The sequence below is a fragment of the Culex quinquefasciatus genome, chromosome 1, assembly GCF_015732765.1.
Source record: "Culex quinquefasciatus strain JHB chromosome 1, VPISU_Cqui_1.0_pri_paternal, whole genome shotgun sequence".
NCBI lineage: Eukaryota > Metazoa > Arthropoda > Insecta > Diptera > Culicidae > Culex > Culex quinquefasciatus.
In genome coordinates this window covers 35,685,909-35,711,259 of record NC_051861.1, presented here as the reverse complement: position 1 = coordinate 35,711,259, position 25,351 = coordinate 35,685,909, and the positions used below count along the sequence as shown (strand labels likewise).

General features: G+C 37.2%; 1 protein-coding gene across 1 annotated transcript; it reads left to right on the top strand.

Annotated features, from left to right (window-relative positions):
• Positions 1-1,340: 1,340 nt before the first annotated feature.
• On the top strand, positions 1,341-22,790 carry LOC6044220. Its single transcript, XM_038248137.1, has 5 exons — positions 1,341-1,387; positions 13,888-14,007; positions 14,388-14,811; positions 22,263-22,524; positions 22,586-22,790. Exons 2-4 carry the CDS (start codon positions 13,982-13,984, stop codon positions 22,338-22,340), a joined length of 528 nt encoding a protein of 175 aa, XP_038104065.1. The 5' UTR covers positions 1,341-1,387; positions 13,888-13,981; the 3' UTR covers positions 22,341-22,524; positions 22,586-22,790.
• Positions 22,791-25,351: the final 2,561 nt, after the last annotated feature.

Here is a 25,351-nt window from a genome sequence, read left to right as displayed (position 1 = left end):
AAATAAAACTAATCCCGTGATGCTTGAAGGGGATGCTGTGGATTCAACGGTCTCATGCAGCCTTCTTGGGAGGGCGCCGGTAATGACTAATAAAGTCGGGGTCTTCAGCGGTTAAACAGTGAACAGTGAATGGTTGGCTCCCATGAACATCTTTGATTCATTGTTTAATGATCTGTCAATAACGAAGTAGCAACTCATTTGGCAGTCAACCATGCTCAACTTTTGAACAACTTATCGAAATTTCATAAAAATGAATAGGTACCCTAAACAGAATAGAACTCCAAAATTTGAGCTAAATTGGTTCAGCCAATGCTGAAAAAACTGAGTAACATTTTTGGTCACATTCACACACAGACATTTGTCTAGCTTTAGATTCTGAGTAGATACACTCAACCCCCGGTGGTTGGTCACTTTTTAGTTTGACACTGTTTTAGTTTGTACCCCGTTGGTTGGTCAAAGTCAAACTAAAAAGTGACGATCTGTCACTTTTTACACAGCTTTCACGCACACTATCAAAACAATAGTGATAGTGATAGTGTGTGTGAACTCCGTGTAAAAGGAGTGTCAAACTAAAAAGTGACCCCGTTCGTTTGACAACAGTTGGTGTCAAACCATCGGAGTTTGAGTGTACGTATCTGTCAAGATATTAAAATATATCGTGGAATTAAAAGGAACAACTCGTCTCTTTGCATTAATTCTGGTATTGGTAACTTTTTTTAAGAAAGTAGTTTTTTAAAGGAACTTTAGCATACCTTATCTATACTTTGATCAAGATCAAAACGACTCCAGTCGAGGACGGTGGCCACACTGTTTTACCCTTTATTTCCAAGGACTTAACCACCTTCCCTAGACGTGCAGGCCACATCAGGATCGGACGGTGCGAGGGTGGTTTGCCCGAGATAGAAGCGTTCATTTGTATTCTGCGCTTGATTGAAATCGGAAAATTTATTATTTCTTGCTGCTGCCGGTGCTTCTGATGCTTGTCCAGCTGCCGTCTATCTTTATCATTATTTGCCGAGGAGAATTTATTTCCCCCCCTGGCAACAGCAGCAACCGACACACAAACAAAAACCCCTCTTGAGGATGGGGGAGTGGGATTTAAGCAACGGGTTTCTCACCTGACTCGGTGTCAGCTACAGTCAAGTTCAAATCCTGGTGGTGATTTTGACGAGGAGGAGGAGGCAGGTGAGATATTCCCCGAAGGTAAGATGTTTTTCCATTATGGCTGTCCTGAACTTGCAATCATCTGGAAAATTTGTAATCAATCAGTTGTTGGTTTCATCAATCAGTTCTAATTCTAGGTTGCAACGAGGGTTCGGTTTGGATAGCTGAGATTCTCTGGATATATTAGGATAATGCTCACATAAATCTTTAGGACCAATTAAAGGTTAGTAGCAAAAATCAAGCTTAAAGGCGAATTAAAAAATTTTCTGGAACAGTTTAGTGTTCACCAAGCATCCAATTATACTCAATAAGGGTAATTACCATGTACTTGAATCCACCTACTACAATCAGCCTCCCTTCCCACTTGACTTACCCTATTCAAAGCACACATTTTCCAGTAAATCCATCCAATAAAATCTATTGAATAGACACAAACGACTAAGGGTGGTCGTCATTCCTTTGTGGACCACCAATCAGTGAGGTACACCTCGATATTAGCTCCTGAAAAGTGCTAAAAAGTGCAAAAATGCCTCACGGCAAGAAAAAGAGGCGGTCCTCACCAGCAGGATCGGCAGATTTGAAGAAGCTACCCGGGCAGACGGTAATAATAAAATTAATAATATTTCAATAACAAATCCTTTTAAAATAACAAAAAGTGTTATTATTTTATCCTGAACTTCAAATAATAACAGTTTCTGATAAAATAACAAGATTTGGTATTGAAGTGATATTATATTGAAAATGTGTAATAACACGCAAATAAGAGGAAATGTTATACATTTCAAAAACTCTCCTGATAACAAGTTTTGTTATTCGTTTGGTATTCTGACTTAGAAATAAAATTACCATAAATCGCAAAAAAGGAAAAGTTTTGAAGTGTCCATAACACAGTCTGTTATTATTTTTTCTTTTGTTAAATATGTTTAGATCTTTGGTATGATTTTGTCCAATTTTGTCGGGGTCATTATTTTGGCCATAAAATGGAGTCCTTAAGCTAAAATTATTCTTAAAAGTTGAAATTTTGAAAGTTTATATATTTAATTATTTGATATACCCCCTAAGGGACTTTGTTTAAAATGGCTAATACTATAGGATAATTTTGACCAATTTCGTCGGGGTCATTATTTTGACCATAAAATGGAGTCCTTAAGCTAAAATTATTCTAAAAAGTTGAAATTTTGAAAGTTGATTTTTTCCCCTAAGGGACTCTACTAAAATTGGCTAGAACTATGGAATAATTTTAACCAATTTAATCGTGGTCATTTATTTGACCAAGAAATGGGGTCCTTAAGCTTAAAATAATCTGATTAAATTAACTTATGAAATTTGTTTTTCTTTTTTAAGTTTGTTATATTCTCTAAGGGAATTGATTTATTTATTGAGAATTTTTGAAGTGTGAATAACAAAAACTGTTATTATTTTCACAGAGCGAGGTAGTCGGAGCTGACGTTGAAGTTCGTGCTGGAGTTAGACCTCGAAGACGGCACCGGATTCAGTTAATTTTCAGCAACTTTCACTTGGAGTCGGAATCTGTGAAGTCGGCTATTTTTGGAGAGCTGAAGTCGTCGTTGATGTCATATGCTGCATCCAGAGTCGGAGTTGTCTTCAAAGTATGGATTCAAAGTCGCTTGAAGGAACCCGACTCTGCAGCCCTGACTAGAAGAGTTATGGCATCTGCAGGTTTATTTGCAAATGGCAAATAAACCAAAACAATAACTTTTTTTGTTATGGAGACAAACAAGTTCAATAACATTTTTTGTTATTATGCTGCTCCACCTCTCCGCACAAAATAACAAATCATGTTATTCCTTCATAATTCCTTCTGTGTTATTGGTTTGTTATTGCAATAACAACATAACAACAGTTCAAGTTATTCTTCGAACAAATCTTTGTTATTGATTTTTGTTATTTTAACAACTAATCCAATCATCCCAATAACATATTTCGATCTTCTCACAATATCAAAAACTGACCTTTCCAAGTTATTTCCGTCTGCTCGGGTTTACCAACTCTCTTATGTGTATTCGAATGGTCTTTCGAAGCCCTTCAAAATGTGCTTTAGACATCCAGGATCTCGTGGCGCAGGGGTAGCGGCTTCGGCTGCCGATCCCGATGATGCTATGAGACGCGGGTTCGATTCCCGCCTTATCCACTGAGCTTCTATCGGATGGTGAAGTAAAACGTCGGTCCCGGTTTCTCCTGTCTCGTCAGAGGCGCTGGAGCAGAAATCCCACGTTAGAGGAAGGCCATGCCCCGGGGGGCGTAGTGCCAATAGTTTCGTTTTTTTCGTTTACATCCAGGATTGGTTTAACTTTTTCTCCATAGATCTAGGGTTTTTTCTCAAAATTTATTTTCCCTAAAAGAGCACGCAGCTAGCAACATCTAAACATAAAAACATGTACCCTCTCTGTAAAGGCTTATGAATTGATCTCAGTTGAAAGGTTCTCCAAATCTCTGAATTGCAAATGTAACATCCTGGAGCAGAACTGTTAAATTCTAATAAACACCAATTGAATTGAATTAACTTTTTCTCTTAGCTTTTGCAAATTACTGTTAAAAATTGATTTTTTTAAAACCTTAATAACTTTTGGCAACATCCTCCAACACTCATACTCCCATAGGTCAAAAGTTAGGGAATTTCATGGACTGTAAGCCTACGGTATTATTTTTTGGCCAATCGCAGTTTTTCTCATAGTGTTACGATTTTTCTAGAACAAACATTTTACAACGTTAGTTTTTGCCCTGTAGGCCAAGAAGACGGCACTTTTTGGTCTCAATTTTGTCAAATTCGGAATCCTTGGTCAATTTCACGTTAGTTAGAAGTATTGGAGTTGTAATTTTGATTTAAAAAATAATTAAATAAAACATTTTTGAAAAAAGAAATAGATCTTATTTACCCTACGATCAATACGTCAAATGCTGTATCAAACTATGAGAAAACCTGTGATTGGCCAAAAAGTTAATACCGTAAGCTTATAGTCTATGAAATTACCTATCTTTTGACCTATGGGAATATGGGTGTTGGAGGATGTTGCCAAAAGTTATTAAGGTTTTGAAAAAATCCATTTTTAACAGTAATTTGCAAAAGCTATGAGAAAAAGTCAAACCAATCCTGGATGTCTATAGCACATTTTGAAGGGCTTCGAAAGACCATTCGAATACATCTAAAAGAGTTGGAATTGATGAAGTTTTACGGAAATGCGAGCAATTTTAAAATTTTTCATGTGTTTTGGACCTCACGTTTTACCTCACTTCCATTTGTCGTAGAGGGCTCATATTTGAGCCATGAGTTCATCTCATGCATAGACAAACAAACGCTGAAAGTTTCATCTAAATCGGAGCACCTCGATACGACCTCTAGAACAAACCGAGCAGAATCTACAAATACTGCCTCTTAACCTTTTTGTCTACCTCGCCTCACTAAGGCAAGGCTATAAAATCACTAAAAAATTGAACTTTTTAAATAGGCCTCCAAGACATATCTTTACATATCGACTCAAAATTAAATTATGAGCATATTTCTGTGCGTGTGGATGGACGTAGAATTTGTTTTTCTCACTCACGTTTCTCGGAACTGGCACGACCAATTTTGTCCAGATCTGTGTTTTTGGATTCGTCTCGAGGTCATTTAAGTCTTTTTGTAATATCATTCGGTTTGGTGCAGTACTTTAAAAGTTACAACCAAAAAACTGTTTTGGTTGATACAAAAAAGGGCCATTATTTACATTATTTGAATAGCTGTCGGAACTCAAGGTATGTAGATTAAAATGGTATAATTTGCTACTAATGTCGATTTTATATACCATTATTTTATATATCCAATACTGCGCGTTTTGTTTTTGTTTATCTTCTTCTTCGAATCGCTTACCATTGCTGCCAGGTATGTTTTTATTGCACGAAAAGTGCAGAAAATCGCTGGCAACAATGTTTATGGCACATTCTGAAATGCCGCGCGGCGCGTACCTTTGAAAGAAACGGACAATAAAAAATAAAACAATTTCAAATTTCAAACCAATTTACTCGCTGTAGGTTCCCGGTCGGAAATGGCGGACGCATTTCTGGCGTTCGTCTGGGGGCTTGCGCCAGCCATCTGGCAGAATTTCTCCCAGATTTGCCAGAGATTTCTGCCATGATTTCTGGCGAATATGACACAAACCGGTCGTGCACGGTTCAACCGATTGAACCGGTTGATTTTGTTGCCAGACAGCTGGCTGAAATTTTGCCTGATTTTCACCAGATTCGTCTGGCGTTACGCAAAACATGGCTAGAATAAGTGTGCCAAGTGTGTCTGAACCCAAATTTACCAGATTATTTTCCGACCGGGTAAAACATCACCCAAAGTTACAGCGCCCTCTAGTGGGGGGTAATTTTGACGTTTGATTGCCTATAAGGTAAGGCGGGAATTCCCAGCTGTCAAAATAGTAACCCGGATTTTATATAGAGAATTTCAGAAAAGTAAAAATTTGACCATTTCCCGAGCAAATTTCTAGGGATTTTTTTCTGTGGGGTTGTTAAGCATGCCAAAGCTTTCGTAGTGTGTGGTTTATGAGGAAGGCAGCAACCACCTTCTGGTGGATTAAGTAACGTTTTTCTGATAGTAGTAAGCATTTTTTTATATTTTCAATGGAGCACCCGCAGTCGAGCAGTTTTTGACAGTTCGCTCCATAACAAATAGGGGAAATATATCCTTTCTAATCAAACACCTATCTTCGTCATATTGAGAGTTTGATGCTCGATTAAAGCTCAAAAATACTTTTCAGGCTATAAACTTACCAGCAACAGCACCGCCTCAAGTAAGCACGCAAATGTATGCCACTTACTGGCCAAAAGATCAAATTTAATGCACTTTTGATCATAATTTCTATTTGGCGAGACCATTTCTCATCATTTTGGTAGCACACACATCCACACGCTAGATGAGAGGTTAACTGCTTAACGAAAGCCGCCATCAATATCTTTTCACTTGCGCTAACGACTTCAAAGTGTTTAAGATATAAAATTGCCTTCAACTACCGCCAACATGTTCTTTTGCCCATTAGTTAGTCACTCACTTGAAAAATAATCCCAAAACATGTAAATAATTAGCAAGCACCATCAAAAAAACAAACGCGCCAAGTCGTTTGACATTTCAATTTTGAATATCCATTCCAATCGAAGGCTGAAGAAAACCGAGCGAGGAGCGAAGGCAAATAAAGAACAAAGGGTGGCCACCAACATGCTGGTGCAGCGCCTGTTGGAGTGAGCAAGTGCTGCCAGGAACCTTTCACTATAAATGCTACTTTTCGTGAGTGTTCGCTTAAAATTTTATCAATTTTGGCAGCACTAAGCAGACCCAAAAGAGAGCTGGAAGAAAAAAAGAACTAAGCTGAAAAAAGAAATATGGGCGTGGCCCAATGCACTCGACTGATTAGAATGCATTTGGGAAATATTTTTTTTAATGCTTGTAAAAGAAAAAGCATAACTTTTAATAAAAGTGAAAATAAACAGAAATGTTTACAAAAAGTTGCTCTACTCGTTGGTGTACGTGGTTATAGTAAATTTCAAGGAACACTCCAGATTACCCAGCATCATTCAAACACGACCGCTTATTAGGCTTAAAATGGGCATATTTCCCCTACATTGTAGAAAAAAGCAAAAACTGCTCGAATGGAAGTGCTCCTTTAGGGTGTAATATGGTTGTATGGAAAAAAATAAAATTGTCCAAATCTAATGAGCACAGCTACTTTTTAGTTCCTTTTGGGGTCCTAAACAACTCCCCGAAGTTTGGGAACGATTGGTTTAGTCCTCACTTTGCGCAAAGCGATTCAATTTGCTATGGGAATTTGTATGGGGAAAACCATTTTTTCGGATTTTGATATAAATTTTATAAATTTCACGCATCACGCTGTACTTTAACCGGATTCATATTTGAATACTCTGTAATATGCTCTACAACTTTTTCGAAGAGAGTATGGTGCTAACTTGCTTCTATAAAAAGATACAGCGTGTTCAAAACTCGTCTAAAACGTGTTTTTTGCCCTAAAATCACGTTTTAGACGAGTTTTGAGGACGCTGTATCGTCTTTCAGGGGCAAGTTAGCACCATACGCTCTTCGGGAATGTTGTAAAGCATCTTCCAGAGCATTCGAATATGAACCCGGTTTAAGTACAGTGTGAAACTTGGATTTTTTAAATATTAAAATTCAAAAAAATGATTTTTCCCATACAAATTTATATGGAAAATTGAATCGCTTTGCGCAAAGTGAGGACTAAACCAATCATTCCCAAACTTTGGGGAGTTGTTTAGGACCCCAAAAGGAACTGAAAAAATGCTGTGCTGGAAAATCGATTTTGATATTACACCCTAGTGCTCCATTATTTAAATCTGTCTTACGATTTTGTCCCCCACCAGGTCAACCCATCCAGTTTACTGCATAAGTATGATCTGAAATTCGCTGGAAATGGCTCGTCAATGCAGGTCAATACCGGGGAAAATCATGAGAATTTTTAATTGATGTAATGGGGTTTTCCCCGAAATCGAATTGAATGATTTTGGATTGAATTTATTTTCAGAATATACGGTACCTTCACGCAGAAAAATAAGGCATATTTGAATCAACAAAACATTTTGTTGATTTGAAAATCATTATTTTTGTTGAATCAACGCTAAACGTCAAAGCAGCTTTTTTGAAACAACAAAAGACTTTTGTGGGAAAATCAAGGTTTGTTTCAACGCAAAATCGGCGTTGATTATATTCAACATAAATTTTGTTGATTCAAACCTCGTACAGGCTGATTCTACAAAACATTTTTCTGCGTGTCAGTAGAGTTGGCAAAATTAGTTCAAACTTATGATCCATCAATTTGCAACAACTGATCCACAACTCAAACTGAACTTCTTCCAGACGTTTGGCCACAATTTTCACGGATCAAAATACTCGACTGTATACTTTCCATTCACTGATGAAGTGCTTTTAATGTGGTTCCTTTCTTTCCCTGCTTACATTTCCAAATGCAATGGGAAAGCGTTTTTTTTTTTCTTCAAAAGTAAACGCTGCTCTCACAGCTCAAGCTAGAGTAGCGGAGTACTCTTGCACTTCAGGAACATTTTCAAGTTTCTGTTCTAGCTGCCCTGAGATGGAAAATCGTGAACGCAGAGCGTACTTAATTGAAGCAAATATTGCTTTTGGAAATGTTTTCACAGGAGTGAAGTTTAAGGGGATTGTATGCGAAAATAAAAGTAGATTTGCGAATACATTTAATATGTTTACTTGTTTATGTTGTTTCATGTGGCGTAAGAAAACAAAACAAAAATATCTTTGCAATTACATATATTGCCTGTTATTTTTCATTTATTTTTGAAATTTAAGCTTAGAAGCAATTTAAGTTAAGAAGTAATAAGCACCAGAAATAAGATCAAATGAAATTCTCAACCAACATTAGTTCACTTTCAACACTCAAGTTGGCACGTTCCATCAACCAGGGACATCCGCAAATCAGTTTTCCTTCGTCAGAAGCGTCCAGCTCACTGCCTATCAACAATCGCACGTGAATAACTCTAATTGATCCAAATGGTTCTAATTTACGATTCTTGCCACCCTGATTTAATGAAGGTGGAAAGGGGGGAGGATTTGTTATTAAAGGAACATGATATAGAAAATTATAACCATAATACTGAAATGAATCTTCCTAAATGATTTAAGATTTGCTCAAAGTTATTTAAGAAACAAAATTTTATATTGGTTTTAAAAATGATTTAAAATAAAACAATGTATTATTGACCATTATATTGCTTGACTTTAAAAAAAAAAATTGTAAAATGACAGCTCTAAATGAAAAATTACACCAAAAGTTGAGCTTTGAAGAAGCGCAGAGGAGAAAACTGGGAAAACTCGGAACCCGGACGAAAACGATAAAAAAATGCCGGGGTCCTAAATTAGTCAGCAATCAAAATTCTCATTTAATACCTCCCAGAGCTGGGATTTGCAATGGAACCAATTGAGAAAGAGGGAGGGGAAAGACTTTTCCTTGCCCTGTTTAGAAGTGACAAGTTAGGACAGCACGTTGGTGGACTTGTTGCCACAGTTGCAACTAGTTGTGGAACATATCAACTAGCTTTTAAAGTTGGCTGTGAAATTATTACGTTAAAATATTCTGAAAATTTAATCATGATTTGAAAAAAGCAGGTTTATATTAACAAAAACTAACATAACCCAATTTAAATATTCAATTGAGCTTCGTTTTACCAATTGACTCCAAATGTGCAAATTTCAATTTCAAATTTTTGGTTACATTGAAGCACTCTCGTAAATTGAATTTATGATAAATGGGCAAAAAGCCACAGACTCATCCATTTAGTTTGCACGTGGTGGGAAAAAAAGAGTGCGCAACGGTGCCTCTGAAACAAACACAAACGCAAGTCTGATGCAAACATAAATTTATTGAAATAAATAAAATAACGACACATTCACCCTGCACCGACACCACAAACATGGCAATTACGGTTCCACCGGGGACAGTTCCGGAGGGGGCGCTAGATTCAATTAGCATATCCCACGGGACCAAAGTATACACCTGGTGGGAATAAGTGGGTCCTTAAATAACAGGCTAACAAGTTTACATTTTTCAATAAAAACGATTCAATTTGTTATGAATTAGTTATTACCATTATGTAAATTAACAAAACCAATATTTAAGGACCCCATTTCTACATAAAATGTCCTCGTGAACGATGGTGACGAAGTGGCGCCATCTGGTGTGTCGAACACTGAAATTTACAAACAACATGTGCAACATGGCAACAGCAGCCCTGTGGTCATTTTGGGAGAAAATTTCACCCCGGGCAGACGGTGATGACAAAATTCATGCCATTTCAATAACACATATTGTTAAAATAGCAGAAAGTGTTATGGAATCTTCTTGAAAAATCCATGGGTGTAATAACAGTTTATGTTATCATAACAAAATTTGATATTTGTTGAAAGCCAAACAACTTTGGAATAACATTTTTTGTTATGGAAGAATACCTTCAATCGTTGTTGGGATGATCGGTTTAGTTGTTGAAATAACCAAAAAAGATTTGTTCGAAGATTACCTAAAAGTGTTATTAGTCTGTTATTACAATAACAATCCAATAACAAAAAAAACATAATGACAAATTAAAAATATTGCTATGAATAACATAAAATGTTATTGGCCTAGTATTTTCAAAAATCAAAAAATGTTATTCCCAAGTCCCCGTCTGCTCGGGACGCTGAAAATGTCAAATGAACTTTGTGGTTAGTTTGAGGGCATCGAATTCGATTGGACGCTCCAGAAGCTGGCGCTTTGCTGTTGAGATTCAAATGGGATTTAACCCGTAAAAGATCAATTTTAGGCACTTTGGCCACTAAGCATAAGTTTGCTATGCTGTGAAATTAGTTAGATCAACACCGATGTACAGTGTTGAAAATCCGACGACTACGACTATCTCATAGTCATAGTATTGTAGAAAAAAATCAAAAACTGCTCATATGGAGGTGCTCTATTACAAGACGGTGAGATAGCTGAGATGGTTTGGGCGCGGAATTGGTAACCAGGGCTGACGGTAATAACAAATTTAATAATATTTCAATGACAAATCCTGTTAAAATAACAAAAAGTGTTATTATTTTATCCTAAATTCAACTTCATGAAGCATAAATAATAACAGTTTCTGATAAAATAACAAGATTTGGTATTGAATTGACATTATATTGAAAATGAATAATGACACGCTAATAAGAGAATGTTGCTAATGTTTTACATTTAAAAAACTGTTATAGGGTATATGACCCTATTTTGGACCTAGTAACTATTTTGGACCTATTTTTATTAATCGAGGTAGTTCAGGCTTTTAAAGTACGAATTCACTGAATCCAACCAACAGAAAGTGTAGGCAAGATCGTTCTGTATCTTACCTCTTCCAAAAATGTTAACATTTTTGATTATTTCCGCTTTTTCAGCCACTTTTTCCAACGCCATTCGAACTTCCTTTCATTTTCCTAGCACATAGCACAAGATTTGTTATGCGTTTGGTATTCTGACTTATAAATAAAATTACCATAAATCGCACAAATGGAAGAGTTTTTAAGTGTCCATAACAATTATTACTTTTTTCTTTTGTTAGGCCGTTGCAAATATTTTTTGAAGTTTATGTCCCTCGACTCTGACCAAAGTCAAGAGGGGAGAAGGAGGGGGGGGGGGTCAAAAAAATAAAAAAGTTCAAACATTGAATTTACCATGGTTTCAACATTTGAATGATCAAAGCGTTTAAAAATGCATTTTACACCTGCCCAGTTGTAGTGCGTCCATCACGGGAATTCCCGGGACAAAAATCCCGGGATTTTCCCACAACCGGGAATTCCCGAATCCCGGGATTTTCCATAATTTGTCCCGGGAATTCCCGAAATTGAAAAAAATAATCATATTTTGTTCTGGAAATTCAGATTTTGTTGTGGATATAGTAGAATACTAAGTAATCGATAAGAAGCATTAACATAGAATAACAGTTGAATACTAAGAAATCGATAAAATTAATTTAAGTTTGTATTCGGCAAATATCAGCATTTATTTTCTTATAATTTTAGTTACCAGGTCCACAAAATGCCTAGCGCTTTAATTTTATTATCTTTTATTTTTTAAATAGAATGGATATATTTACGTTTATTTACGTTTTTAAATTTGAAAATAATCTCATGTTAAAATATTTTTAATTAAACACCGGCATCTGTGGCAAATAAGGACAAATGCTACTTAAGCAAAAAAAAAAAAAACATTTGAGATGACTTCGGTTAAAATAGGAACAGAACAAAACAATTATTACACCGATTTCCAAATGTATTGCTCTAAAATCTCCTGTACATATTCAAACTTTAGACCCGATTTTCCTCCGGTTGGCGGTAGTAACTTGAAGTTAATTTGTTAAATATGTTTTATATAAAACAATGAATTCGAAACTATTCAAAAATTAAACATTGACTTGTACAATTTTATTTGTTGTCGTTTTTGTTTTTTAAAACATATAACTTTTAAAGCTGATTTACTCATGTCATATAAAAAATTATAAGGAAATATTTTCATAAAGACTGATGTCATTTTAACCGCAAATCAAAAAAAATATTGAATTTGGAATTAAAAATTGTACTTGATTTAAAATCCAAACACCACAAAGAACAAAATTGATTTTTATCAATTTTTAATTTCTTATAGGCTATTTAAAAACTGTCGTCTTTGTTTAGATTGAAGTGTAGATTATCACCATTTAATATTATTAAGCTAATTCTATGATTTAAAACTTGAAAACATAACAAATATAGAGAATTTGCAGCAAAGCGTAAACCTAGGATTTTTGAAAAATATTTGCAACGGCCTTTCTAAACAAAGTTATCAGAAGGTCAAAGTTGTCACAAACTGGCTAGAGGTACTTGTATTTGACACAGAAACAACATTTCATAAAATAATTCACTTAAATCGATTAGATTTTGTACTTTTATTAGGGGTACGGACAATTATTTGACTTCTTTTTTTTTTACTTTTTTTACTAAACTATTTTTGTATTTTTTAAAATAAGTTTAAAAAAGTTTTTAACAAATCCAACGGAAGGATCTTGAAGAGGACATTCTGCCGCGTCGATTGATGTATAAAACTTGGTTCTTTAGTCGAATTTTATGTACTTTTACATCACAAAAAGTTTCCGAAGGGGGACAAATATTTGAATCACTGTATAACATTAAACTTACCAAGTAAGAAATATTCAGCCTGGGAGCATGTTGACAGCTCCCATACAAATTGAGCGTTCCTTTTTTTGTGAGCCCAGTGGGCCTAAGATGGCGGCCTTCCATGTTATCTAGCCAAATGTTTGAAAATGGCGAATAGTTTAAATAAATATAGTTTGTGCCTTGTTTCAGTTTAAAACGACAAAATAAGCATTCTGAAATCATTTTTCTTAAAAAAACCTGTTCAAATATTAGTCTAGAACAGTTGATGTAAGCGTGTCGCGAAAGCCGTCACAAAAAAAAAGTTTCCCATGCAAATTTTGAGTGGGCGGACTCTGACGAGGTCCACTTGCCATCTGTTGGTGAATACGCGCAACTCACGAAAACTGTCATCTTAGGGTCCGGCTGGAAATATTACATAAATTGTCCCAGTAGGCTCTAATTTGAAATAGTACGTCTCTAACTTGTAAACAAACATTTAATTCAATAAAACTTCAAATAAAAAGTCATAAACATGGTGATGTAAACTTGCCTCCCACCACAATTGTACCGGCTGTGTAAACGATTCCAAGTAATATACGGTGGGAAAATAATCCAAAACTAACTAGCTTTTTTACAAACAGCTCAGAAATCCGTCCAAAACTCCATGTCGAGGAAAACAACCCTATATTGGTGCGGAAAGTTTTAATTAGGCCCCCACAGGTTCGGTTCCCGGTCTGTAAACCTGTCTCTCCACCACTAACTACCGGTTGACAACTGGAAATTTCCGGTTCGAGGCGTTTGGTTTGGCGTTGGATTTCCGATGGTTATATCAGCTTGTTTTTGCATTTTTTTCTTCATTTACTTGATCACACTCCGAACAAATCAATTCAATTTCAAGAACGTCACTTCTTGATCGGATTATTCGTCAACAGTTACCCTATGGTTAAATCATCATCCTTCGTGTCCTTCCCATGGAAATGCAGTTGCAAATTGAATTAAATTTCATCGTGTGCCTTTCTTCGAAACAGGCCATTTGCCAACGCACGTGAGGTGTGCTGCCAATAAACAACATCCAGGCGAATCCATACGAGATACGATTAGTTTCGAGTTGCCACACGCAATATGGGAGCGTATCGGGATTCGAACAGGTACGTTACGGATTAGAAGTCAGAAATGGCCAGCTAGGTCGTTAGTCAGGATTCGGTTTGAACTGATGGGGGTAAAGACTGGAGCTGCCCGAATGGGAGAGTCAGATTAATATTTCGAGAGGTGATTAGGGATTCTTTTTCTTTCTTACGATGTTATATAGAACCTAAGCTCAATAAATTTACTTTTGTTGTGACTGTAATTCTACGTTACAATGTAAGCTTTACCGAACTCATGTGTAAAAAAAGCAAACATCCCTCGACAAAACCCCGCAAACATCCGGTGGCCCCAACACGTTGAACCGTTATGAACCTCCTCAGTTAATGTGTCCGTGTGCACAAATCCTCACACCCTTTTCTCCGTCGCACGTGTCTCGTTGCAGTTGCGGAAGATTTCTGTCGAATCTGGTGCTTTTCCTGGTGTATCCTTGCGTGTGCTGCTGGCAGTTCCTGAACCGGACTTTCGCCGTCCAGCCCTGGGACCGGCCGAGGCCCATGTCCGGGGACGGCTTGGAGGACGAAACGGACCTGGACGAGTACGATGTTCACCTGCAACGGCAAGGATTATTGCGGGGTTCAACGTTGGTGCAGCGACAGGTGCAACTAACGACCACGACCCAGGCCAATACGAGCGGGAGTGAGGAGTTGGAAGAGCTATCCAAACTGTTGACTCAGACTGGAGAGAGTGACCGGGAGGATGAGGGGGACAGGTATCCGGGCCGGTACAGTAATACTGAGGACGAGGCCATCGACACCCGGTACGTGCTGAATGTGATGAACGAGAGTCGGAAATCGTTGCGAGCGGTGGTATGTTTGATTTTGAAATTACTGTTGTACTTCGGTGTGATTGCGAGTTGTGTGTTGCTTGCTTTGTAGTGATCGAAGATATCGAGCCAAACATTTCATTAGGGCACAAAACCAAAGCGTAAACATATGGGTTTATTCCACTATACCATTCATTAGTACACTCCCTACATGCCCTCCAAGAATCAGATTGTTAGTAATTACACAATTTTCCATTAAAAAATCAAAAAGACAAAAGGGCACATGACAATGTTCACTCCAAACCAGAAACAAAGTTCAATTCTGGAGTTTTTTTTTTGAAAAGGTCCAATAAACCAAATTTTCAGTTTTTCCTTTTTGGGTGTTTTTTAATACCCCTGACTCAAGGCGGTTTCAAGAACACCCAAAAAGCAAAATCTGAAAATTTGGTTTATTGGACCTTTTCAAAAAAAAACTCCAGAATTGTGCCCTTTTCTTTTTCGTTAGTTTTTCGTGGTTAAGAAACTTTCTATGTCATAAAGTGAACTTTTCATACATTCACATGAACTCACATGAATTCACTTCAAAACAAAGTTTGGTTTACGTTTCACCAAGGATTTCTGCACAAAAAAACTTCGTCGAAATACAATATTTAAATACGGCCCCGCGGCTGCTATTCAGTACACTTTTGAAGAATTTTTATGTTTCACATACCTTATCTACCCCATTCCAACTTCCAATCCAAAGGTGTGAGTTCGAATCCCACCTGATTCTATGCGTTTTTTGTTCATATTCAACGTTCAATTACAGTCTAAAAAGAAGACCTGCCGGGAATCGAACCCTGAACCTTCTGCTTATGAGACGGGAGCCGTAGCCATTAAGCCACGGGCCGGTCTTCATACCTTATCTACCCCATTCGATCACAAAACTTCACCAATTATCCTCATTATTTCTAACTAAACAAAAAGGCCCATAAACAACATCAAAAACAAGAATCAGGTGACAGCGCTTTAGTGCCCTTTCAGTTCTCTTCGAAGTTTCATTCAGAAAGGGCCCATCACACTGAAAATACGCCACACTTTTTATTCAAGTGCCCAAACACATGAATGATTGAATAAAGCTACATCATAGATCTAATTGGTTTGAGTTTCAATATCAATCCAAATCACAATCAAATGCAATTGTTTGGTTGATTGACTTTTTGGTATTTTTTGACACGTTATTTTCATTCGGGTGGCTCAAGCTTTTCAAGTGTTGTGCTCTTGAATTTATCGCACTGTCTTTAACTATTCAAAGTGATGAGGAAAACACTTGAAAATGATCTTTAGATCTACACAAAACGTTATTACATTGTTATTACAATAACAATCCAATAACAAAAAAATCATAACGACAAATAAAAAATTTTGTTATAAATAACATAAAATGTTACTGGCCAAGTATTTTCAAATATCAAAAAATTATATTCCCAAGTTATTTCCGTCTGCTCGGGTAGCTCTTTTCAACGTATTTTGGTTTAAATTTTTTCATGCGTTTTTGAATGCTGTTTGTTCAATGATCTGATCTCTGTGGTCTTGACAATAAAGCAAAATATTGCCCGGATGCTAATTGGACTGCTAAACAATGTTAATCTTAGAGTTTTTAATCAAAAAGGTATTTATGACCCAAAAGATTCACGGAATTATTTTTCCAACCCTCTGCATATGCATAACACATTTCCCAAGCGATCAGATTTTAGAGAAAAGTTTCCAAAACGAGTGCCCTAAAAAATGTATCAGTTTTGATTCAACATTTCTGGAGTTTTTTTTTAAAGGTCCAACAAACCAAATTTTCAGTTTTTGCTTGTTGGGTGTTTTTGGAAACCGCCTTGAGTCAGGGGTATTACAAAACACCTAAAAAGCAAAAACTGAAAATTTTGTTTATGGGACCTTTTAAAAAAAACTCCAGATTTGCAGAGATATTCCTAAATTCGCAAAAAAGTGACATCCCGGGCACACGGTAAAAATAAAATTCATGCCATTTCAATAACAAATACTGTGAAAATCAGGACTGTGGAGTCGTAGTCGGAGCCGGAGTCGGTGGAGTCGGGTCTTTTTGGGAAGCCTGGAGTCGGAGTCGGAGTCGTAAAAACTCGAACAGCTGGAGTCAGAGTAGGAGCCGGAGTCGGCTAAATTTTATTAGCTGTAGTCGGAGTTGGAGTCCGAGCCGAAAATTTCTGATTACCCGGAGTTGGAGTCGGAGTCGGAGTTATCTTAAATTCAACAAAAAATATGTTTATTTTTTAATATTTGCTATTGCGCAATTCTCACTAACTTGAACTTCGCACTAAATTATTGCTATCGATCGCACTATTGCGACTTGTCAAGCTGGCTTTGGAAATTTTAATTTTCTCAAAAAATGATCAAAGCGAGCCGATGTTGCTCACCTGTCAATTGCAATTTTAAAGTGCGAATGTCCAGTTTGGTGGAAACTGCGAATGGAAATGTAAATAAACAACTGCTGGTTGCCTAGTTTTTAGAAATTGTGTTGTCAAAAGTGCGAGATAAAAGTGCGGGCCAAATCCAAGTTACAGTGCAAGGATCAATATAAAACAGATTAATTTACAAAACTTCTTATATTTTTTTTCAATTTGCATGCGCTGCGTTGCCATTTTATTTGAGATCACTAAATGATAACCTGTTAATCAGCTCTTACCCAAGTATTTAATATCATCATAACCAAAAAATAAAAACAAGGATTGATCGCAGCAACCGGTGCGCGAGGTTGAACTTTTTTTCGCTCTGCGTCATTTTTCCCAATTTTGGAATTTCGGGTCTGAAGAAAAGTTAATTTTGTGTTAAAGTCGTCGGGAAGTGAAGCGGTTTTCTCACATCCGGCCTGGATGGATTGCGGTGCTGGAGGAGGACGGTTCAATCAAGGACGTGTGCTCGTTCCAGGGTGGCCGTCAAAAAACCCGGTAGGCCAGGATGGTGATGGGTTCGACCGGGACCGGAAGAATGCGAGACCTGGCCCGAGTTTGAAATCGCAGAAAGTTAGGCAGCCCTCGGTCACAGCGTGAACGGTCCCCGTCGGGGCACGGATTAGTGCGCCGGCAGCGTTTTTCGTGGCAAGTTCTCTAAGAGGTGGAAAAGGAGGACGACGGAGGCAAGCAGAAGCAGCCCAAGCGGTAACTGGCATATTTCGCCGCGTGCTTACCATAGCAAATCTGGTGTCCGCTGTTGTTACAAGCCCCCTGAAGACGTTTGAAGAGAAGTTAACTGGTGAGCTCGTTCTTTTTATGAGACAACAATTCTTTCATATATTCTGACATACACACACGACATTCAAGACAACCACACCAAATTATTACTATAAAGGAGCGGCCGTGGCTGACTGGTTACGTCTTTCGCTTTGTAAGCGAATGGTCATGGGTTTGATTCCGATCTGCTCCCAACGAGAAAGTTAAGGAAATATAAATTCTTGAAGCGCTGAACATGAACGAAAAATCAAAGTTGCTTGAGTCGGGGTTCGATTCCCCGTCGTTTGGGTTGGTAAGCAAAAATGCTAACCACTATGGCTTGGTGAGCTATGACTGGAATTAGGAATATTGTTACTACCAACTAAATACGTGCTGGGTCTTTGTCCATTTGACAAGGGTCCGGAAGTTCTAAATAACGTTTGAATCCGATTGATGCAAACGTTCTTCAGGGCGGGGCTTGTCGATTCAAGCTGAGGTACCTCGCGCTCGGCTAGCCAGCGTAGAAATGGGTCACCGAAGCTCGGCAGAGCTAACACCATCTAAATGCCTATGCGAGTTATTTGCATGTATAGAATGTAAATCTAAAATACATGGAAACAACTCAATTTGTAAGAAGCGACCGCGTGGTCCCGTTTGGTTGGTTGCACACACACATCATAACCAAAAAATAAAAACAATATTGGTTTTGTAGTCAGAAATATTAAATTTATTTTTGACTGCATCCTTTTGTCAATATTTATGTACCCTTTAAACTCAAATTTGACCAAATTTAATTTAGTTCTTTCTGAAAAAAGTACACACACAGCCATCTTATACCCCGATAGCAAATATCTTGGTGGTTTTAAGTAAATCAATGTTCAGGAAAAAAGTTACGAGGTACATCAAAAAATATAAATAATAATCACTATTTATGGAAATCGAAAACAAAAAAAAAAATCACTGACAGGATAACTCTTCCAACAAATATTCAACGATTATAACAATCTATTACTTGGAACTCAACATGCGCATTTTGTTTATAACTTTGTACAAAAAACTAAAAGTGTCTGCGAATACCCAAGTAACCACAAGCACTAGATCAAAACTCTAAATTCACTCTAAATAAACATAATCGATGCTATGTCACTTTATATAGTCTTTGAAAATGCTTCGAAACATTTAAAGCATGAAGCATTATTGCTAACTGTATAATTACATTTAGAACTTCCTATTAGAGCTTCGAAACATTAAGCACAATAATGCTTCAAAGCATTAATGGTATGATTTAATGTCTCTATAGAGTAAGCCTTTAATGTGCCATAACACTAAATCAACTTCTAAAAATGCTTTGAAACTTTGACATTTCTTTTAATGTTTCAAACCACCAAATCCACTTTAATAGTAGCAATTAATGTCGTAAAGCATTCGATCATAAAATGTAAACATTACGGAAGATTGTTCCGTGCGGCTTTTTGGTAGGTAAATTTGGATTATTTGGGACTATTTCGAAAGTTATCAGTTATGTTTATCATTCTGCAGGATCTGGGTGTTCATTTGAAGGAATTAAAAAGGAAGATTGTGTTCGCGAGCACCAACCGTACCGGAAGAACCGGTTCAAACTGTGGCGGCTGTGGACCCGGATTCACCATCGTTGCCGACCAGTGCCGCAAATAGTACACTAAACTCATCCGTCGTGAGCCGGAGCAATGGTTTGTTTTCCTCCGGGACGGGTAATTTGCTTGCGCGGCAGCTCAGTCAGCGGAAGAACCTCGCCGGCAACGGAGGACACTTTAAAGACTTGAAGGAAAAGTTAGTGGCCAGCAAAAAGGGCATCTATATTTTGCAGTTCATATAATCGTGAGTGAGGAAAAATAAACGAAGATTTTTTTGTTAACTATTTAGTGTTTTATATATCCCGAAAAAGATAAAGATGCACAGAAAGCCAAACATTGTGCATGATGGTATCAGAAGATCAGCTAAACAAGACTACGCAAAAACTACAAATTGAACTATTTTTGTTGTACGTGAGAAACATATCGATTAAAATCTTCTCCTAAAGCATACTCCTCGACAGGAGAGATGATCGGCGCGTGAAAACAGCAGGAAGCATTCAACATCAACATCTAGGTTCGATTCTTTAAAGTGGGGCATTGCATCAAAAAATTATCCAAACAAGCTGAAAAAGCTCCTTGAAGTAAAAGAGAAAAAGAATAAAAAAAGAGAGCGACGTTGAAAAGCTTTTTGATTCCACGGCCTAAGTGTCGGTAAAGTAGTATTTGTTGTTTTTCTTTAGTGTAGTGTTACTCTATATCAACATTTCCAGGGTTACTGTATATCACCTCTGAACGTCGCCACTTTTAGCTTTTATCCCACTTTAAAAGGGAATATAGAGTTATGTTACCGTAAATGGCTTATTTTATATACCGATATAGAGTTGATATAATGTTAATTTTTAGTGTCCCGTGGTTACTTGGGTAGGCAAACTATTTTGATATTGTTGCAAATTATCGTTGAACAAATCTCAAGATTTCAGGATAGGACAGGATTTCAAGATAAAAAATATCCGTGACCTAGAAAATATTTATCCTGTGGATTTTTGTTTTTTATCCAATTCTATGTTTTTTCATATATTTTCATGGAGGCACACGACCATTCATAAAGCTTTGTTTTAGGTGAAGATGCAAGAAGTATCGCGCGCCTCCTTTTAAATTTATAAAAAAAAATAAAAATTCAAATAAATCCAAAATTCCGAGGTAAAATATTTTCTAGGGCACGGATATTTGAAAAGGACCCCTTAAGCGTCCTTACCACGAAGATTTTATTAGATACATTGATTTGTAATAATAAACTTCTTCAGCCTTGGCGTGATGTCCATGTACGTCTTAAAAATTTCAATGAAGCTTTAAAAAATAGTTTCGTTTAAAATTGTTATTTAAAAATACAAGGTGACTATGATAGTCACTATGCTTCTTATAAATGTCAACATAAAAGTGAGCAAATTGAATTTATATGTTAAATCAATCATTAAGGCCAGCTTTCTTTTAATGATCATTAATAAAAATAACAATTTAATATTTTAGCTTTAAATCAATTTATTGAAAATTTGAGGTTAAGCAAATAAATCCAAATTTATTTACCAAACTGTTTTTCTGAAAATGCCTTTAAAACTGGCGTTTTTATTTCTGTTTCAAAAACGTCTAAAACTTGTTAAACTAGAAACTTTTTCCGGTTTTTTCCACTTAAAGAGTTTTTAAATAATCCTATTTATCAATGTTTTCAAAATAATAGTATACTAACTTTTGAAATATTAAAAAATATATGGAGTCGGAGTCGGAGTCAGAGCAAACCATTTTTTGAAAGCTGGAGTCGGAGTCAGTTGGATCTGAAAGCCGGAGCCGGAGTCGGAGTCGGCTAATCCCAGAAAGCCGGAGTCGGAGTCGCTTGAAATAGGACCCGACTCCGCAGCCCTGGTTAAAATAACAGAAAGTGTTCAATAACAAAATAATCATAACGGCAATTAACAAAAATTGTTATAAATAAAATAAAATGTTATTGGCCTAGTATTTTCAAATATCAAAAAAAAATTATTTCCAAGTTATTTCCGTCTGCTCGGGTAAGCCCTTTTCATTTCAAAACATTGCCAATGTTTTATCTTCCCTTCCATAAATTAAAAACAGCATATTTTATGGCAACAATTTCCCACGATAATTATCAAAATTTGATTTCACTCTAGCTAACCAAATTACGGTTACTCACTCAAATTGAGTGGAAAATATTCGTCAAGCACCTGTCAGCACCCGTTATGCTCTTGGTTGGTGTAGACTGGTCCAAACCACAAAAGTTAATTAAACATTTTGGGTTTCGGGTTACGTGAACAAAAGCCACACATTTCAGTGGCATGTAACTTTCACGATAATTTTCAACCACGTGCGCGCGTTGACACACGTTTTCATCGTAACGGAATCAAATTTGCCCTGACCACGGAAATCGGATGGAAAAATCAATTTTCAACCACTTTGTTTGCACCACCACTACCTCACGTTTGTGTTTGCAAGCAAATTTTTAATTGTATTTATTTAATTTGAAATGTTTATTTGAGCTCAATCAGAACGTTGGAAACCCCAACCGGAAATTGATTTTTGTGTGAGATTATCGGTTTTCATTTTGGCGATTGATTGTTTGTGCTTTGTCAATTTGTCATGTTTTAGGATTTGATTTGTAAAATTTCGCTTTTTTCGAATTAAAAATATAAATAAAAATTACTCGTTTTTGCAAACAGCATTCATCGAGTTCCCCCGGAACCAGCGGCATTCGATCACGGAGAAGACACCGCTCAAACGAATCGAGACCGAGCTGACCAGCTGGTGGCTGACCTGCTGGGGGCCAAAATCGTGTTCCGTCGGCTGGAGGCTTCCTGTGGCCGGGTCGTAATGCCGGAGGGTTATCCGTACAGCCTGCAGGGTTTCTTCATTGCTGTCGGACCAGAGCGGTACCAGTTCTTCACGCATGCCTCGCTGAAGCAGTTTTGGACTGTTGAGGAGGTGAGATTTGTTGGAAAATTTTATTAGAAATTATTAATGCAAGTATTTTTTCTAACTGCAGAGAACGTCGCAAGTGGTGCAAATTGAACCACGGGTTTTGTGTTCGGGAACTTTTACACAGACTTACAATTCAAACGTGGAAGTTTGGCTAGCGAGTGATTTGTCCGTTCAACCGAAGCAAGGAGCACCCGTAATTAACGTTGAATACCAATGATTGAGAGTTTTGTTGTGAAGTGTAAACTGAAGAATGATAATGTTTATACATATTTTTACGTTTTCTAATAAACAGTTTTTAATTTGATGTTTTCATCGATTCATAAGGCTTTCTAGTCAGAAAATTACCAACACATTCAAAGTATGTTTACATGACAGCTGGACGTTTGTTTGCATCAGGTTTCCTATCTCTTTCTAGCAAAAGTTTTTTGTCAGGCGACTTCTAGCTGTTTTTTTGACTGACTGCCCGATATGTCAGCCAACATACTTCGCAGGGCTGTGACAGCTAGAGCTCGATCATTGTTAGCATCAGAGTACTGTGACGAGGAGTTCATCATTGTTGGGTTAAATTATATTTTTTTCACTGGGCCTAGAAAGCCTTATAAAGGAGCAGTTCCCTACGGAATCGGTCTTTTGCCTTCCTCACTGAGGTAAGGCTATAATCACGCTCTAAAAATGAACTTTGTATAAAAACGTCGTAGACCCACCTTCATGTATACATATCGACTCAGAATCGAAAACTGAACAAATGTCTGTGTGTATGTGTGTGTGTATGTGTGTGTGTATGTGTGTGTGTATGTGTGTGTGTATGTATGTATGTGACCAACAAACTAGCTCATGTTTCTCGGCACTGGCTGAACCGATTTGACCCGAACCTGTTGCATTCGACTTGGTTTAGGGTCCCATAGATCGAGTTTTATACAGATTGAAGTTTTGATAAGTAGTTCAAAAGTTATGTTTAAAAATGTGTTTTCACATAAATCCGGATCTCACTTAAATGTATGTAAATTATGTCCGGGTCCATCATCCAACCCATCGTGGGTTAGGTTATCAAAAGACCTTTTCAACGAGTCCAAAACATTGATGATCTGGTAACCCTGTCTCGATTTATGGCCACTTAAGTGATATTTATGAACTTTTTATTCCGGATCTAAAAAATAGATGAAATTTTTGTACAATTCCATCATATCAGCCATTGTTGGTAATAAGTGAGGAAGGCTTCAACCACATAGGTGGATTAAGTTAGTTTTTTCTTTAATTTTAATTTTTGTATTTTTTAATCCGGCTGAAACTTTTTTGGTGCCTTCGGTACGCCCAAAGAAGCCATTTTGCATAATTAGTTAGTCCATATAATTTTCCATACAAGTTTGGCAGCTGTCCATACAAAAACTAACTTAATCCACCTATGTGGTTGGAGCCTTCCTCACAACAATGGCTGTACACAAGTTTCATCTATTTTTTTAGATCCGGCTTCCAAAAAGTACATCGATATCACTTAAGTGGCCATATCTCGAGACAGGGTTGTCAGATCTTCAATGTTTTGGGCTCTTTGGAAAGGTTTTTTGATAACCTAACCAACGATGGGTCGGATGATGGATCCGGACAAAGTTTACATGCATTTAAGTGATATCCGGCTTCAGAAAAGTACATCAATATCACTTAAGAGGCCATATCTCGAGACAAGGTTGCCAGATCTTCAATGTTTTGGACCTCATTGGAAAGATATTTTGATAACCTAACCAACAATAGGTCGGATGATGGACCCGGACATAGTTTACATACCTTTAAGTGAGATCCGGCTTCAAAAAAGTACATCAATATCACTTAAGTGGCCATATCTCGAGACAGGGTTGCCAGATCTTCAATGTTTTGGACTCGTTGGAAAGGTCTTTTGATAACCTAACCAACGTTGGGTCGGATGATGGACCCGGACATAGTTTACATACATTTAAGTGAGATCCGGCTTCAAAAAAGTACATCAATATCACTTAAGAGGCCATATCTCGAGACAAGGTTGCCAGATCTTCAATGTTTTGGACCTCATTGGAAAGATATTTTGATAACCTAACCAACAATAGGTCGGATGATGGACCCGGACATAGTTTACATACCTTTAAGTGAGATCCGGCTTCAAAAAAGTACATCAATATCACTTAAGTGGCCATATCTCGAGACAGGGTTGCCAGATCTTCAATGTTTTGGACTCGTTGGAAAGGTCTTTTGATAACCTAACCAACGTTGGGTCGGATGATGGACCCGGACATAGTTTACATACATTTAAGTGAGATCCGGCTTCAAAAAAGTACATCAATATCACTTAAGTGGCCATATCTCGAGACAGGGTTGCCCGATCTTCGATGTTTTGCACTCGTTAGAAAGGTCTTTTGATAACCTAACCAAAAATCGGTCGGATGGTGGAGCCGGACATAGTTTACATACATTTAAGTGAGATCCGGCTACAAAAAAGTACATCAATATCACTTAAGTGGCCATATCTCCAGACAGGGTTGCCAGATCATCAATGTTTTAGACTCGTTGGAAAGGTATTTTGATAACCTAACCAACAATGGGTCGGATGATGGATCCGGACATAGTTAACATACATTTAAGTGAGATCCGGCTTCAAAAAAGTACATCAATATCACTTAAGTGGCCATATCTCGAGACAGGGTTGCCAGATCTTCAATGTTTTGGACTCGTTGGAAAAGTCTTTTGATAACCTAACCAACAATGGGTCGGATGGTGGATCCGGACATAGTTTACATACATTTAAGTGAGATCCGGCTTCAAAAAAGTACATCAATATCACTTAAGAGGCCATATCTCGAGACAA

What these genes read in the sequence shown, in the direction of transcription:
- LOC6044220 (XM_038248137.1), top strand. Translation starts at nt 13,982, where the DNA reads ATGGGAGCGTATCGGGATTCGAACAG. An exon ending in GCGTATCGGGATTCGAACAG is followed by an intron (nt 14,008 to 14,387) that starts GTACGTTACGGA and finishes GTCTCGTTGCAG; the next exon opens with TTGCGGAAGATTTCTGTCGA. An exon ending in GGAAATCGTTGCGAGCGGTG is followed by an intron (nt 14,812 to 22,262) that starts GTATGTTTGATT and finishes TTTTGCAAACAG; the next exon opens with CATTCATCGAGTTCCCCCGG.